Genomic DNA, 14,743 nt, shown 5'->3' with positions numbered 1-14,743 from the left:
GCCTCCTAAATATCATAAACTAACATCTTTAAAAAAATGTTAGAATCATAGATACAACTGGAACATACTCCAAAGGTGAAAATTTGTCCAATTCTCTTATTTTACATACGAAAAAACTCAAGACCTAGAGATAAAGTTAGTAGAGCCCAGATTCTCAAAGTTATATTTAAAGATGGCAGGAAGGAGGGATGAACTATCAAAACAGGAGATAATCAGCCTTAATAATGATACCATGTTGTATTCAAAACCCATCAGCAAATGCTATTTTTTTAAACTGGCATTATGATTGTCTACTTTATGCTACCCAGTTTACCATTTCCACCATGGAGGGAGTAGTCCCAAAAGTTTTAGTAAATTGGCTAAATTTTCATCAACTTCAAACCACTTCAACACATCTTACTTTTATTTCAAGGTAATAATTTTCTTGCCTCTTTTCTGTATTTAAGGAAAGGGAAGAGGTAAAGAGAGAGTAAAAAAGATGGAATTTCTTTTTTCCAATCTCTTGCATTTACCAGCCTTTCTTTTTGGTATCTCTTAGTAACAATTGTACAATTCTTTATGGCATTTTCATATGAAATAAGATGGCAGTACAAAGACTACAGAGAAGTCAGGGAGAATGATCTGAATGAATGGGGGGAAAAGCAGTTTTAAGCATTTACTGTGTTGAGCACTTTGCTAAGTGCTGAGAATGCAAATGTAAAAGTGAAACTAGTCTCTGCCATCAAGGAATATAACTTTTCTTAAAATTTCATTTTATTAGTCAGTTAACGAGCGCTTATTTTCTTTCCCTCTAACCATTCCCCATTTAGAAGAAAAAAAAGAAAAACAAAATCCTTGTAACAAATATGCATAGTGAAATAAACATATCTCTCTAATTATTCCCCTCCCACCATGAATATATGTTTCATTTTTTATATCTTAAATCCATCACCTCTTTTTAAGGAGGTGAGTAGAATAGTTTATCAGCAATACCAATGTTGGTCATTGCATCAATCAGAGTTTTTAAGTCTTTCAAAGTTGTATAGCTTGTTCTCCTGGTTCTGTTCACATAATTCTGCCTGAGTTCGTATGACTCTTCCTAAGGTTTCCATGAAACTGTCCCTTTTGTTCTTTCTTATGGCACAATAGCTTTCCATTGCATTCATATACCATAATTTTTTAGCCATTCCCCAAATGATGGCACCTCTTTAGCTTCTAGTTCTTTGCCACTACAAAAAGAACTGCTTTAAATATTTTAGGAGCAAAAATATGGGAGAGACAACACATAGGAAAAAGGTGTCCAGGGAGAGACATTTTGATTTGGAAAGTTATGAGGAGGAGGGGACTGAGCCAAGATGGCTGAGTAAAATCAGAGCTGTCACCCAAACCCCTCAAAATACCTGTAAAAGTGACTCTAAAAAAATTCTAGAGCAGTAGAACCTACAAAAAGACAGAGTGAAACAAATCTCCAGCCCAAGACAACCTGAAAGGTTGACAGGAAAGGCCTGTTGCACCAGGCTGAGAGAGGAGTGCAGTCCAGAGCAGGCTGTGCCAGCAAAAACTGAGCCCCAGCAAACGTGTAGCAGGCCTCAGGGGACTGAATCACTGGCAGCTGTGGCAGTTTCTAGACTTCTCAACCTATAAATGCCAAAAACAATATAGAAGGTCAATAGGAAAGGGCTGTTGGACCTGAGTGAGAGAGGAATACTGTCTAGCCCTGGCTCCAACACAGTCCTGGCCCCATCAAACCAGGAGCAGGCCTGGGGAGTGACTGAATCGATGGTGGCAGTGCTGGCAGCAGCAACTGTTTCCAGAACTCTCAGCCCACAGATGGTCCCTAAAAGTCTCTGAAAATAGTTGCACAAAATCCCTGAATCTTGGGACAGTACACCCTCCATACTAAAAGCAGAGCCCTGCCTTAACAAAGAGTTAAAAAGTCAAGGAATAGGCCGGGAAAATGAGCAAACAACAGAAAAAAAAACCCAGACTTTGGATCTTACTTTGGTGACAGGCAGGAAGACAACAAGGTCAAAAATCCTACATCCAAAGCCTCCAAGAAAAATATGAATTTGTCTCAGGCCGTGAGAGCTCAAAAAGGAGTCTGAAAATAAAGTAAGAGAAGTAGAGGAAAAATTGTGAAGAGAAATGAGAGTGACTCAAGAAAATCATGAAAAACAAGTCAACAGCTTGGTAAAGGAGACACCCCCCAAAATACTGAAGAAAATAACGCCTAAAAAATAGACTAACCCAGATGGAAAAAAAGGTCCAAAAAGCCAGTGAGGAGAAGAATGCCTTGAAAAGCAGAATTGGCTAAATGGAAAAGGAGGTCCAAAAGACCACTGAAGAAAACAATTACTTAAAAATCCGAATGGAGCAAATGGAAGCTATTAACTCTATGAGAAACCAAGAAATTATAAAACAGAACCAAAAGAATGAAAAAAAAGAAGACTGTGAAATATTTCATCAGAAAAAAAACTGACCTGGAAAATAGATCCAGGAGACATAATTTAAAAATTATTAGACTACCTGAAGACCATGATGAATAAAAAAGAACCTAGACATCTTCTATCAAGAAATTATCAAGGATAACCGCCCTGATGTTCTAGAACCAGAGGGTAAAATAGAAATTAAAGGAATCCACTAATCACCTCCTGAAAGAGATCCCGAAAGGAAAACTCCAAGGACTAGCATAGCCAAATTCCAGAGTTCTCAGGTGAAGGAGAAAGCAGCCAGAAAGACATAAGTCAAGTATTGTGGAACCACACTCAGGATAACACAAGATTTAGCAGCTTCTACATTAAGGGATTGGAGGGCTTTGAATTTGATATTCCTGGAGGTCAGAGCAGCTAGGATTAAAACCAAGAATCACCTACCTAGCAAAACTGAGTGTAATCAATGGAGGGAAAAATTTGATATTCAGTCATGTAGAGGAATTTAATGCATTCTTGAGAAAAATAGAGCTAAATAGAAAATTTGACTTTCAAATACAAGACTCAAGAGAATCATGAAAAGGTAAACAGGAAAGAGAAATCATTGAACTTGAACTATTTACATTCCTACATGGAAAGAGATTTGTAACTCATGAGACCTTTCTCATTATTAGGGTGGTTGGAGCAAATATATAGACAGAAGGCACAGGGTGAGTTAAATATAAAGGGATGATATCTAAAAAATAAAATTAAGGGGTGAGAGAGGAATGTGCTGGGAGGAGAAAGGGAGAGGTAGAATGGGGTAAGTTATCTCACATAAAAGAGGCAAGAAAAAGCTTTTACAGTGGAGGGGAAGAGGGGGATGTGAAAGTAAGTGAACCTTATTCTCATCAGAATTGGCTTAAGGAGGGAATAACATACACACTTAATTGGGTGTGGAAATCTATCTTACCCTACAGGAACGTAGTGGGAAAGGGGATGGGGGGTGGGGTTGATGATAGAAGGGAGGGCAGATTAGGGGAGGGGGTAATCAGAAACAAACACTTTTGAGGAGGGGCAGGGTGAAAGCAAATGTGTCTATTATGGAAGTGTTTTGCATGACTACACATGTATAATCTATATTGAATTGCTTGCCTTCTCAATGAGGGTGGGTAGGGAGGGAGGAAGGGTGAGAATTTGGAACTCAAAGTTATAAAAACAGATGTTAAAAATTGTTTTTACATGTAACTGAATAAGATACACAGGCAATGGGGTATAGAAATCTATCTAACCCAATAGGAAAATAGAGAAGGGGATAAGGGAAGTGGGGGGGGGGATGATAGAAGAGAGGGCAGAATGGGGGAAGGGGTAACCAGAAGTGAAACATTTTTGAAGAGGTACAGGGCGAAAGAAGAGAGAGAATAGAATAAACAGGGGTAGCAGAAATAGGATGGAGGGAAATAGTTAGCAATAGTAATTGTGAAAAAACAAATTTTTGAAGCAAGCTTCTCTGATAAAGGCCTCATTTCTCTAACATATAGAGAACCGTGTCAAATTTATAAAAATAAGAGCCATTCCTCAATTGATAAATGATTAAAAGAAATAATCAGTTTTCAGAGGAAGTAACTAAAGCTATCTATAGCTATGTGAAAAAATATTTTAATGCACTATTGATTGGAAAAATGCAAGTTAAAACAGATCTGAGGTACTACCTCATACCTATTAGATAATAGAATACAAAAGGTAAATGACAAATGTTGGAGGGGATGTGGGGAAAAATGAGATATTAATGTACTGTAGTCGGAGTTGTGAATTGATTAAACCATTCTATAGAGCAATTTGGAACTATGCCCAAAAAGCTATAAAACCATGCATACCCTTTGACATAGCAGTACAACTGCTAGGTCTGTATCCCAAAAGAGATTAAAAAAAAAAACAAAAAAGGAAAAGGACCTGTATGTACAAAAAATATTTATAGCAGCTCTTTTCTGGAGGCAAAGAATTGGAAATTGAGGGGATGCATATCAATTGGGGAATGGCTGAATAAGTTGTGGTATGTAATTGTGATGGAATACTATTGTACTATAAGAAATGATGAGCAAGATGCTCTCAGAAAAACCTAGAAAGACTTATATAGGTTGATGCAAAGTGAAATGTAATGGGTACAAAGTAACAGCCATATTGTAGGATGATCAGCTGTGAATGACTTAGCTATTCTCAGCAACACAGCTGAGTTGTACCGTTGGAGCAAATATATAGTCAGAGGGCACAGGGTGAGTTAAATATGAAGGGATGATATCTAAAAATAAAATTAAGGGGTGAAAGAAGAATGTACTGGGAGAAGGAGAAAGGGAGAGGTAGGATGGGGATAATTATCTCACGTAAAAGAGACAAGAAAAAGCTTTTACAATTTAGGGGAAGAGGGGGGATGTGAGATAAGTGAACCTTATTCTCATCGGAATTGGCTTAAGGAGGGAATAACATACACACTCAATTGGGTATGGAAATCTGTCTTACCCTACAGGAAAGTGGGGGGGGGGCGGAGATTGGTGATAGAAGGGAGGGCAGATTAGGGGAAGAAACAAACACTTTTGAGGAGGGAAAGGGTGAAAGGAAAGTCACTTTAAACTCTTAGAGTTCTCTAGGTAACTCTCTAAGACTATTCATTGCAGGGAAAAATGTTCACCTACATTGGTAGATGAAACTTCCTTACCAGGAGTTTCCTATGCCTATAAAGTCATAGGTCTAGGCTCCATAAAGGGAATTTGTATTAAGCAGAGATTTACTGTAATCATTCTTTAGGTGGTAGAAAGACAAGTGGTGAATTTCTGTTCTCTTCAGACTTGTCCATGGCCTACAGAAAGCACAAAAGAGATGTAAAAGTAAGCCAGATTAGACCATTGCTAGAATGGACCAAATTGTTCATAACATTACAGTGTTCTGATAAAAATATTTGTTGAATTGAATGCAATAGACTGTTATACCTTTTGTCTCCTAATATCTGTTGGACAGACTTCCAGTATTTCTGAATCTGTTCTATGGGTGGCTGTTGTTCAGAAATGTTTTGCCATGAAATGATTCCTAACTCTTATTCTATAATTGCCTTTCTCTTTCTGCCTCCTGGGCCTTTAAAAAAAGGAGAGGGGACCATAATACAGTATAACTCTAGTCTGGTGTAGTCTAGTGTAACTCACAGGAATACAAGTAGATTCCTCAGAATTGCTTTGCGTATTTAAATTGAAAACACAGTACTGATTTTCATGTGTAAAGTTTGCCTTCCTTATGTTTTCCTCTCTTCACATGTATTGAACTGTAGAGTTCATTATGCTGGATATAATGTAACAAGACCTGAGGGAGACTTAGGAAAATACAAGTCCATTCCTCATCATCATCGAGGGGAAGTCCAGTTTTTAGGACGGTAAGTTCACATTTAGAAATCTAAATATGAAATGTTCCCAACCAGTTGGTCATAACTCTATATGAAGCATTTTAAAAGAGTTATTTGTATGGTGATAAAATCCTCAAAAAAGATTTTGCTTAAATATTTTAAGATGACCGTTCTTTATACAATGAAAAATGACATCCCATTATAACAAAAAAACCTACATAGTTATTAAAGACTTCAATTTACTTGTAGTAAAAATGATGATTCCTCAACATATCTAGAAAAATTCACAGTGCTTCATCGGTTTTTATTTTCTTTCTACACTTGATCTTGTATCCTCATTTTTTAAGAATGTGTGAAGTAAATTATACGTCATTCAATAGACTAGATTGTAAATCAGGATTGGAGAAAGCTCCCAATTTCTGTTCCTTTGGTTTTAGGTCTGTGTGACACTAACACAGTTTCTAAATAAAAAGACAATCTGGTATTGAATGTTAAGGAACACATGAATCTCAATCAAAGGCAAAGGTGTAAACATAAAACTTATTTTCCTTTATAGGTTCTGTGTAAATCTGATAAAATTAATGGCATGAGTTAGAATGGTAGTCATTTAATTACCTAGGGTTAGTACATTGCAAAAGGGCAACTTTTTTGGTTGTGTTTTTTTAACTTTTGAAAATGCAACATGTTTGTAGTTATAAAGGCAAGATTTGGGCTTAGAAGAAGTATTTATGAATTTTTAATTATTTTTAAATATGTCAAAGACATCTCATCAAATTTTCGATATAAAATGGATCCAAAGATACTCTTTGTTGTATTTCTTTCTAAGTATCTCACCATATTTTTTGTACTTTCTCATTCTGCAGATATAAGTTGCTACGGTATTCAAGAGAGCGTCAATACGTTGACGGGTTGAACAATTTAATATATACTCCTAAAATACTGATCAGTAGGCTGTATAAAAACATCACTGTAAACCTCACTCCAGATTTAGCTCCTGTTCAAGACTATTGAAAGAAATGGATCATATTGCAAGACTAACTGGACTACTGGACTAGAAGCTTGGTGTGCACTGGTGGGAAATATTTATAGGAGCTTTTTGGCTATTGAGAGATGTGTGAAAATAAGTAAAATGTATAATAGTGCACTGTATGCTGAAAAGAAGAAATGCCAGCAGCCAATACTCAATGTTTACAGCATGGAACTATTAACAGTCAAGCCTTCTTTCATTGTATTCTCTGTGTTAAGAAACCACTCAGTTATATACATGGATAGCACTGCAGAAAACAGATACCATTGCTTAGGAGCGAGAGCTTTCTTCTACCAGAAAAAATTTTATACTAAAAACTATGATTTTAATTTAAGTGAATGCTTTATTTCCTTTTAAAAATGTTTTGTAAATATATGTGATGTAAATTTATGTGGTCAAATAACTTTTAAATAGAATAATGTGTTGAAATTCTGCATGCCCTTATTTGTTTTTTTGTAGGAATTTTTTTTAATTTGCATGGAAGAATCGATGTACATTTGTAACCAAACAGAGGTTAACCCTTGTGTGAAATGAAGGAACTGTCAATAATTGATGGCCAGCTATGATAGTAAACTGTTATACTAGTTTTGAGCTTTAGGCCTCCAGCCTTTTTTATCGGACAGATTCATAGCTTTCATCAGATGTTAATGGTAAAGGGAAAGAAATTAAGTAGTTCCCTTCCTGCTAGGGTTATCTGATTTCCTTGTTCACTTTCTCATCTAGTTTTGCTGAATCACAACCATATTGTTTATGCATATTGCATGTGTAATACCAAGAAAATCTTACAAGTTCTTATATATGGTTATATAAAGGACCTCTTATTTTAAGCGTCTTCACATGTGCCACTAGTGTTAGTGTCAGGGATTCTGTGCCTAAAACAATGTTCTCAAGTTCCTGGGTGTTTGTACACTGTAGTATTTTTTTTATTATTACTAGTGAACAGCACTTTTACTCCCAAATCAAAAGAGCCAAAAAAGTCTTCATTTCAAAGAAAAACCACCACTCACTATAGTTTTGTTGTTGTTGCTGTTTCTAAAGAATGAATTATGGGAAACCTTGCAGTGCTTGTGTTATGCTGATCAATTTGGGGGTTTAAATAAAGAATTAAACTTTCTATTTTGTGGAGATAAATATTAGAAGGAACTATCATATTTTTAAAGTTTGATTCAGTCTACATTTTATATACTCAGAAAATTATAGCTGGAAAGGGACCTAAGAGATCATCTAATCCAACATCCTCATCTTACAGATGAGGACACTGAGGTGGAGATAAATTGACTTGCCCAAGATCATATAGCTAGGGGCAGAATCAAGATCAGAATCCTGGTCTCCTGTTGGTCCAGTCCTCGTGTCACCGTACCATACTGCCTCTTCCGTATTATTCACTTTAAGGATCACTCATGTGTTATTGCTGATTACGTTTGCCAACAAAAAGCATTCATGTACAGAACCCTGTTACAAAAGAGCTTGTTATGAAATTGATCTAGAGATGAGTCAAATTATGTCATTCCCCCTTCCCCCATAGCTACATTTAGAAAATGCCTGATATAAAACAGTTCATAAGTAGGTGTTAGTCAAATCTCTAACACTAGGGTAATAAAAAGGTTTCACTTTATTTAGAAACATGATATATTTAGTTTAAATTTTAAGTGAACTTTTTAATGTTGAAGCAAATTATACCAACATGCTACCTTTTTTGACAGCTATCAATCATAGTCATTTAGTGTTTCTTGAACCAAAGATTTTTTTTTAATCCCTAAATGTTATGATGAATGTCAAACAAAATAGGTAGTTGCAGAATTAGAAAACATGCAACCTTATTTACACCTGAATATTTGCTTCATGGATTCCTCTGAAAAGATCTATCATTGGGTCGTCTCAGGTTGTGAGTGTAATTTTAAAATAATTTTTGCTCTGGCAACCTTGACAGCACAAAGCATCATAACCCAAATCTTAAAAATCATTAGGTTGCCTGTAACTTTGAGAAAACAAAAAGTTGTTTGGCATAAAGTTAGGAGATGAGATAAATTTATTTGCTTGGAAATGTTTTTTATTTTTAATATATTTCTTTTTCACTTCCTTCTGTGGCATAAATAAGTGTCAGCCAAACTTTTTAAATGGTTGGTTGAAGTGTTTTGAGAATTTAATTCTCTGACCATTTTTCTTCTATAAAATGAAAGAAGCTGTGATAGAAAAATAGCATTTATCAAGACCTACAATGTGCTAAGTCTTTTGTTTTTGTTTTTTGGGAACAAAGTAAGCCTAATTAGTAAATATTACACTAACAATTGTGGGATGAGGTTGCAGATGGAAAGAAGAATTAATACAGGCTCCTATTTCTCATTAAAAAACATTTTTTTTCTTAGAATGTTTTAAGCAGGTACAAATCTTATAGGTTTTTATTTTAAACATTTAAAATTGAGAGTTGCCCACATTTTGGTCTTTTGATTTAAATGCATCTGCAGCAGTATTAAGGAGAATATAATACTATAAGGTGCCTACCATGTTCATTTGGCCTATGTATATTTTTTGACATGATTCATTTTTTTCAGTTTTGAAATTGGATGTTTGGAAACATTCAGGTGTACATGTAGTTGGAAATTGTATGTACCTTTTTGTAAAAAGTCTAGATAATCAGTTTTATAGTTAAAACAGTGAACATGGATGTGGTTCAGTATTAGTGGATCAAACTTTGCCCAGTTGCTTAATTATAGTTAAATATACCCTAATTTACTCCAGAGAAATTAAAATAGTATATAAATGTACTCATGTACAACAACATGTTTTTAAATCAGTTGAGTCAGTTTTGCTTAGGCTTAAGTTATGTTTGTCTTATTAAAAGAATATAAAGGATATTGTTCAATAACTTACACTCTAAATACCAATCCAGGATTTTTTAAAAAGACTACCTTGAGGGTATGATTTTAAATTGTCCTTAGTACCCACTGCACTATAGCAGGAGTAAACATAGTGCCTTTTACAGAAAGGAAGTGGAAGGACTGGTGTGCATACTTGTGAGCAAAGTTTTGTACACGTGGTCTGTCTGCTGCTGAAGTTCTTTCTAATTCACAATTTAAGTATAAAATTCCATCTTTTCTGGCTTCTACACTTGACAGAAATAGGAAAATAAACCCATGCCAAATATAGGATATAATGAACTTGAAAAATCTAGTTTTCAAGTTCTTTCTTATATTTGGCAGGGTGGGGGGATTAATGATTGTACCTTATCCACTCAGTTTGCATGGAAAAGTGATTGCTTATTGAAAGACCGTCTTTACTGCTCTCCTAGTCAAATCGTTCGTTTCCATTTTAAGCCAAAATGGAAAAAAAAATCAATAGAGCTTCCTCCCTTTTTGGGGAGGAGGATATTCTGAACAAGTGAATGCAAAATGTTTCTCATTTTATTTGACCTTTACTGGTCTGCATTATATTTCATTTTTCTCTTTCTCAACTAAGGGATAGACTACTAGTCTTGTTGCAGTGGAATCATGAGTGTGCTAGTGATGAAAAATAAAAAGGATGCAATGGTATATATCAAGAGAAAGTGTACTTAAGACTTTTATTTATAAAGGCGTGAAAGGCTTTTACAAAAATGCACTGAAATGCTGGGAACTTACTGTGTACTATCATGTTCTGATTTTTATTTTGCTCTTCATGAAAATGTTTGTACTTTTTTATCATTGTCTTTTATGAAATATAATGTTCTAAAGATTTTGTGTGATTTAATTTTTTTCTCACAGATGCTTTGTGTTGGGTTATCAGTATGATTTATTCTCATATTTAAAGCTCCAGATGAACTTTTCTGTGCATGGTCTGATTGACATAAAATATTAACAAAAACAAATGTGGGCTATATAGCTCTTTGCTCCTGTAGTTTTAATTAGATAAGTGGAAAGAGCTCATCTTGATTATATATCTCTAAAGAGACATATGATCACAAATCTCACAGTTGGAAGGGACCTCAGAGGTCAACTAGTCAAACTTGCATGTGGAAAACAACCGCTTCTATGACACTCCTTAAAAGTGGTCATCCAGCCTTTGCTTGTCAGTCTTGAGGGGAACTATCTACCTTCTGAAGCAGGCTAGTCCACATTAGTATAGCTCTGATTCTTAGGAAGTTTTTCTTTATCTAAAGCCTAAATCTGTCTTCCTTCAACTTCTGCTCCATTGTTCTTAGTTCTGTCTGGTGCCTTCCTTCCTTCCCCTCCCCTTCCTTCCCCTCCCTTTTCCTCCTTCCCTTCCCCTCCCCTCCTGATTTCATTGGTATAGATAAATCCCAGTGAAAACTTTCTGCACTAGGGCAGGCCGCTACCTGCTCTACAATTTAACAATCTTAAGAGAATTGTCTAGGGGCTATTGAGAGGTTGTGTCTTGCCCACGTGTTCAGTCCTAATGTGTCTTTATCTTCTTGTAAACTTTGGTAAATCAAATTGTCTTAGATTTACTTCTTGGCTTTCACATGAAAAGCAGTATAAATATTTAAGGGATCATTTAAACACCAAGAACCCTTCATTGTATTTTTTTTCATTGGTAATTTGTGACAAGCTTTGAGTCTGAACTATGTGACAGTCCTTGTAATGTCTAGAGACATAAATGATTTATGTACTAGATAATAATTATTACATTTTATAGCATTTAATGTTTACATAGTACCCCATGACATGGGGAGTGCCAGTATTATTATCCCCATTTTATAAGTGAAGAAATTAATATTTAGAGAAGTCAAATGGCTTGTTCACACTCACAGAGCTATGTCTTCCTCAAATATATTTCCACTGGACCTAAGACTCTCCAGTATACTGTTATCTTCTCCCAAACCACTGTCGTCCCCATTCTCAAATATCATCACTTTTATATATCCAGATTATCTTGTAGGATATATATGTATGCGTGTGTGTCTATGTACACGAAGACACATGTATATGCGTATGTATACATATATAGTTTTGCTACTCATAATCATAATCTGTTTTGGTAGAGCTTTAAGGTTACGTTGGTAGAGTGAATTTTTTATGATATTTGGGGGATGGTGTTTTAACATAACCCTAAATTATTATTGGACTTCCAGGAATGAATATGTGGATTCACAGATGCCAACAGGAAAGAGGGCATCTTCTACTAGTCAGAGAATGAGATAATGGTGGATGGTAATGTTGCCATAAGGGCAAGAAAGACCGTCAAAAGTCAACCTGACTTAAGGCATAGGGGAGCAATGTTTTTCTAGGGTATGAATCTAGTTCTTACCTTAGGATTTAGAATGGGAAAAGAGCCTTTGTAGTTATCTAGGCCACTAACCTTACATAAGGAATCTCTGACACTGCATATTGACTTAGAAAATCACATATTAACATTTATCCATGTTCTTTTGTATTTTTATATTTCCTAATTACATTTTAATCTGGTTCAGGAGGCACTAGGGAGTGTTGCTGGTACCAAGCAGCCCAGGTTATTTGATACCTCTGACCTAGTCTAAATTCTGCATTTGGTTTTTTTTAGAGGCCTAAAGAATTTAACTTGGCCAAGATCACCCAGCTAATACGTATCACAAATCTAGATCTTCTGATTCCAGATCCAGTGTACCTGCTACCACACTACATTGCAAAAGTTTCCCAAGATTAATTCCCAATCTTGGGAATTTCCAGTCTTGAGAATCCCAAGAGATTCTCCAGTTTCCAGCTTCCCAATGATTATCAAACCTAACAACCCCTTCCCTGATGACTCGTGAATACAAGTGCTACGATCTAAAGAAGAAATCTTCTAGAAATATTGCTTGGAATTATGAATGCCTGGCTAAGAAACAAGAGCTCTTAGTTGCAAGGTGGTGTTTTCATCATTGCTTCTGATCGAAAGGAAGGGACCTCAGAGGTGAAGGTTGAATTGGAGATGTGATCAACCAAGTACAAAAAAAATGGCATCTGAGAATAAACTTCGGATTTCTGTGCCATGGTTTAGAATATAGGAACGATGGGCTCTTGGGCATAGGTGAAGAATGCATAATGGCAGCCAATGAGAAAAAAAATTGCCTTGAGGCCATTGAATATAGTTAGCTAGGCTTTAAACTGAGAATGAGATGAAATAAAACTATCCATGTACATCTGCCAAACCCAACAATGAGCATTTGTTAAGCACCTACTATGTGGCAGGCATTGTGTTAGATACTAGGGATACAAAGACATAGACGTGCAAATATATGTGTACATGTGTCTGTGTATGTGTGTATATATGTATATTGACGTATATGTGTGTGTGTATTTATAGATATATTTAACAATTCTTGGCCTCAAGGAACTTAGATGAAACAACATTTATATAATATATATGTATACACACATTATATATATGTATATGTACAGGTATATGCAGGATAAAAAATTTTGTAGCCCATACATACAAAAATAAATGCAAGGTAGTTAAGTACAAGCTAGTGAGGTATGGAGGGTGCTTGTAATTGGAGGAGGAACCTGTAAAATGCTTAGTCTTGAAGGAAGTGAGGGTTTCATTGAAGTGACAGGAAGAAGGGAGTGCTTTCCAGGCAAAGGGGATGACCAGTGCAAAGACATGGAGACAAAATGAAATGCAAGAAGGCCAGTTTGGCTAGAGTAGAGAGTGGGAAGTGGAGCAATGTATAATGAAGCCTGAAAGTTCGGTTTGGACCAGGTTCTGAAGGACTTTACAGGCAAAACAGAGAAGTTCATATTTTACCCTAGAGGCAATAGGGAGCCGCTAGAGGAGTATCCAGCTCACTCTTGGATGTCTTGAACTGAATGTTCCACAGATGTCTTAGATTCAATATGTCCAAAACTGGACTCATGTCTCCCCCCAAACTTTCTCCTTGTCCAAAGTTCTCTATTACTGTCAACAGCACCATCTTCCTTCCAGGAACCATAGGTGTCAACTTCTCACTCTTTCATTCTTTCCATATTTAATTTGTTGCCAAGTTTTGTCAATTCTGCCTTTGCAGTATCTGGAATACAACCCCTTCTCTACCTCCTCTGACTCTACCACCACCCTGCTGCAGGCCTTCGTCACCTCACTCCTCAACCAGTTCAGTTTTTCTACTTCTGGTTGTTCTTCCTGTCTCTGCTTTTCTTCATGTCCCCTTTACTTAGTACAGTGCCTCTTGCCTAGTAAAACCTTAATCAATGCTTATTGATTGAGTGAGTGAGTGACTTAGCTTGGCAGCAAACTGAAGATTGTAGAGAGATTTAAGCCAAAGAAACCAATTAGGAGTCCAGAGATGATGAGGACTGGAACTAAGGTGGTGACAGAGTGAGCAAGGAGGAGAGGATGGATACAATAGGTGTTGTAGAGGTAGAAATGCTAAGAGTTGGCCATTGATTATTTACTTGAGAAGGAAGGGGAGTGAGACACAGATGATAACGCTGAAGTCATGAACTTGGGACACTAGAAGGAGGGTGGTTCCCTCAACAGAAATAGGGAAGAATGGTAGAAGGGTAAGTTTAGGGTAGGTGGGAAGATAATGATTTCAGTTTGGGACATTTGAGGCTGAGATGTCTTTGGCATATCCAGTTTGAAATGTTCAGGAGGAAGTTAGTGATATGGGACTGGAACTCGGAGAAAGACTGGTATAGGATGTATAAATCTGTAAGTCATATGCATAGAGATGTTAATGAAAACCATGGGAATCGATGAAGTCACTGAGAGAGAGAAAAGGTAGAGCTCCAGGACCACAGAGGTGGAGATACCACATAGACTATCCATCCTCCAAGAAGAGAGCTGGTAATAATGCCTGTAGCCTTGGGGGGGCCTATGTATAAACTATGCTAATAAGCCTGCTTGAGATCTTAAATAAAATACCCAAATGAATTATGTGATCTCACTAGTATGAATATTCCCCTCCAGTATAGCAGATTACACTCCCTCCATTCTTGCCATCCAGACTATGACTTTTGTACATTTCCTTCCATAAATTCACCACAA

The 14,743-nt window shown here is 36.3% G+C and overlaps 1 protein-coding gene across 2 annotated transcripts in view; it reads left to right on the top strand.

The window, feature by feature from the left end:
• The window catches only part of B4GALT6 (beta-1,4-galactosyltransferase 6), a 92,009-nt gene extending 81,496 nt beyond the window's left edge, over nt 1–10,513 (top strand). Inside the window, exons 8-9 of one of the 2 annotated variants that reach the window (XM_036741754.1) lie at nt 5,704–5,805; nt 6,639–10,513. In XM_036741754.1, coding sequence (XP_036597649.1) covers nt 5,704–5,805; nt 6,639–6,786 — 250 coding nt within the window. In that variant the 3' untranslated portion in view covers nt 6,787–10,513. The remainder of the gene's footprint in view (nt 1–5,703; nt 5,806–6,638) is intronic. The other variant, XM_036741755.1, reaches the window with a different exon arrangement.
• The last annotated feature ends 4,230 nt before the right edge of the window (nt 10,514–14,743 follow it).

Source organism: Trichosurus vulpecula, chromosome 1 (assembly GCF_011100635.1).
Source record: "Trichosurus vulpecula isolate mTriVul1 chromosome 1, mTriVul1.pri, whole genome shotgun sequence".
In the NCBI taxonomy this organism is placed as follows: domain Eukaryota; kingdom Metazoa; phylum Chordata; class Mammalia; order Diprotodontia; family Phalangeridae; genus Trichosurus; species Trichosurus vulpecula.
Note: the sequence above shows the minus strand (reverse complement) of the source record. Positions and strands in the feature narration are given on the sequence as shown.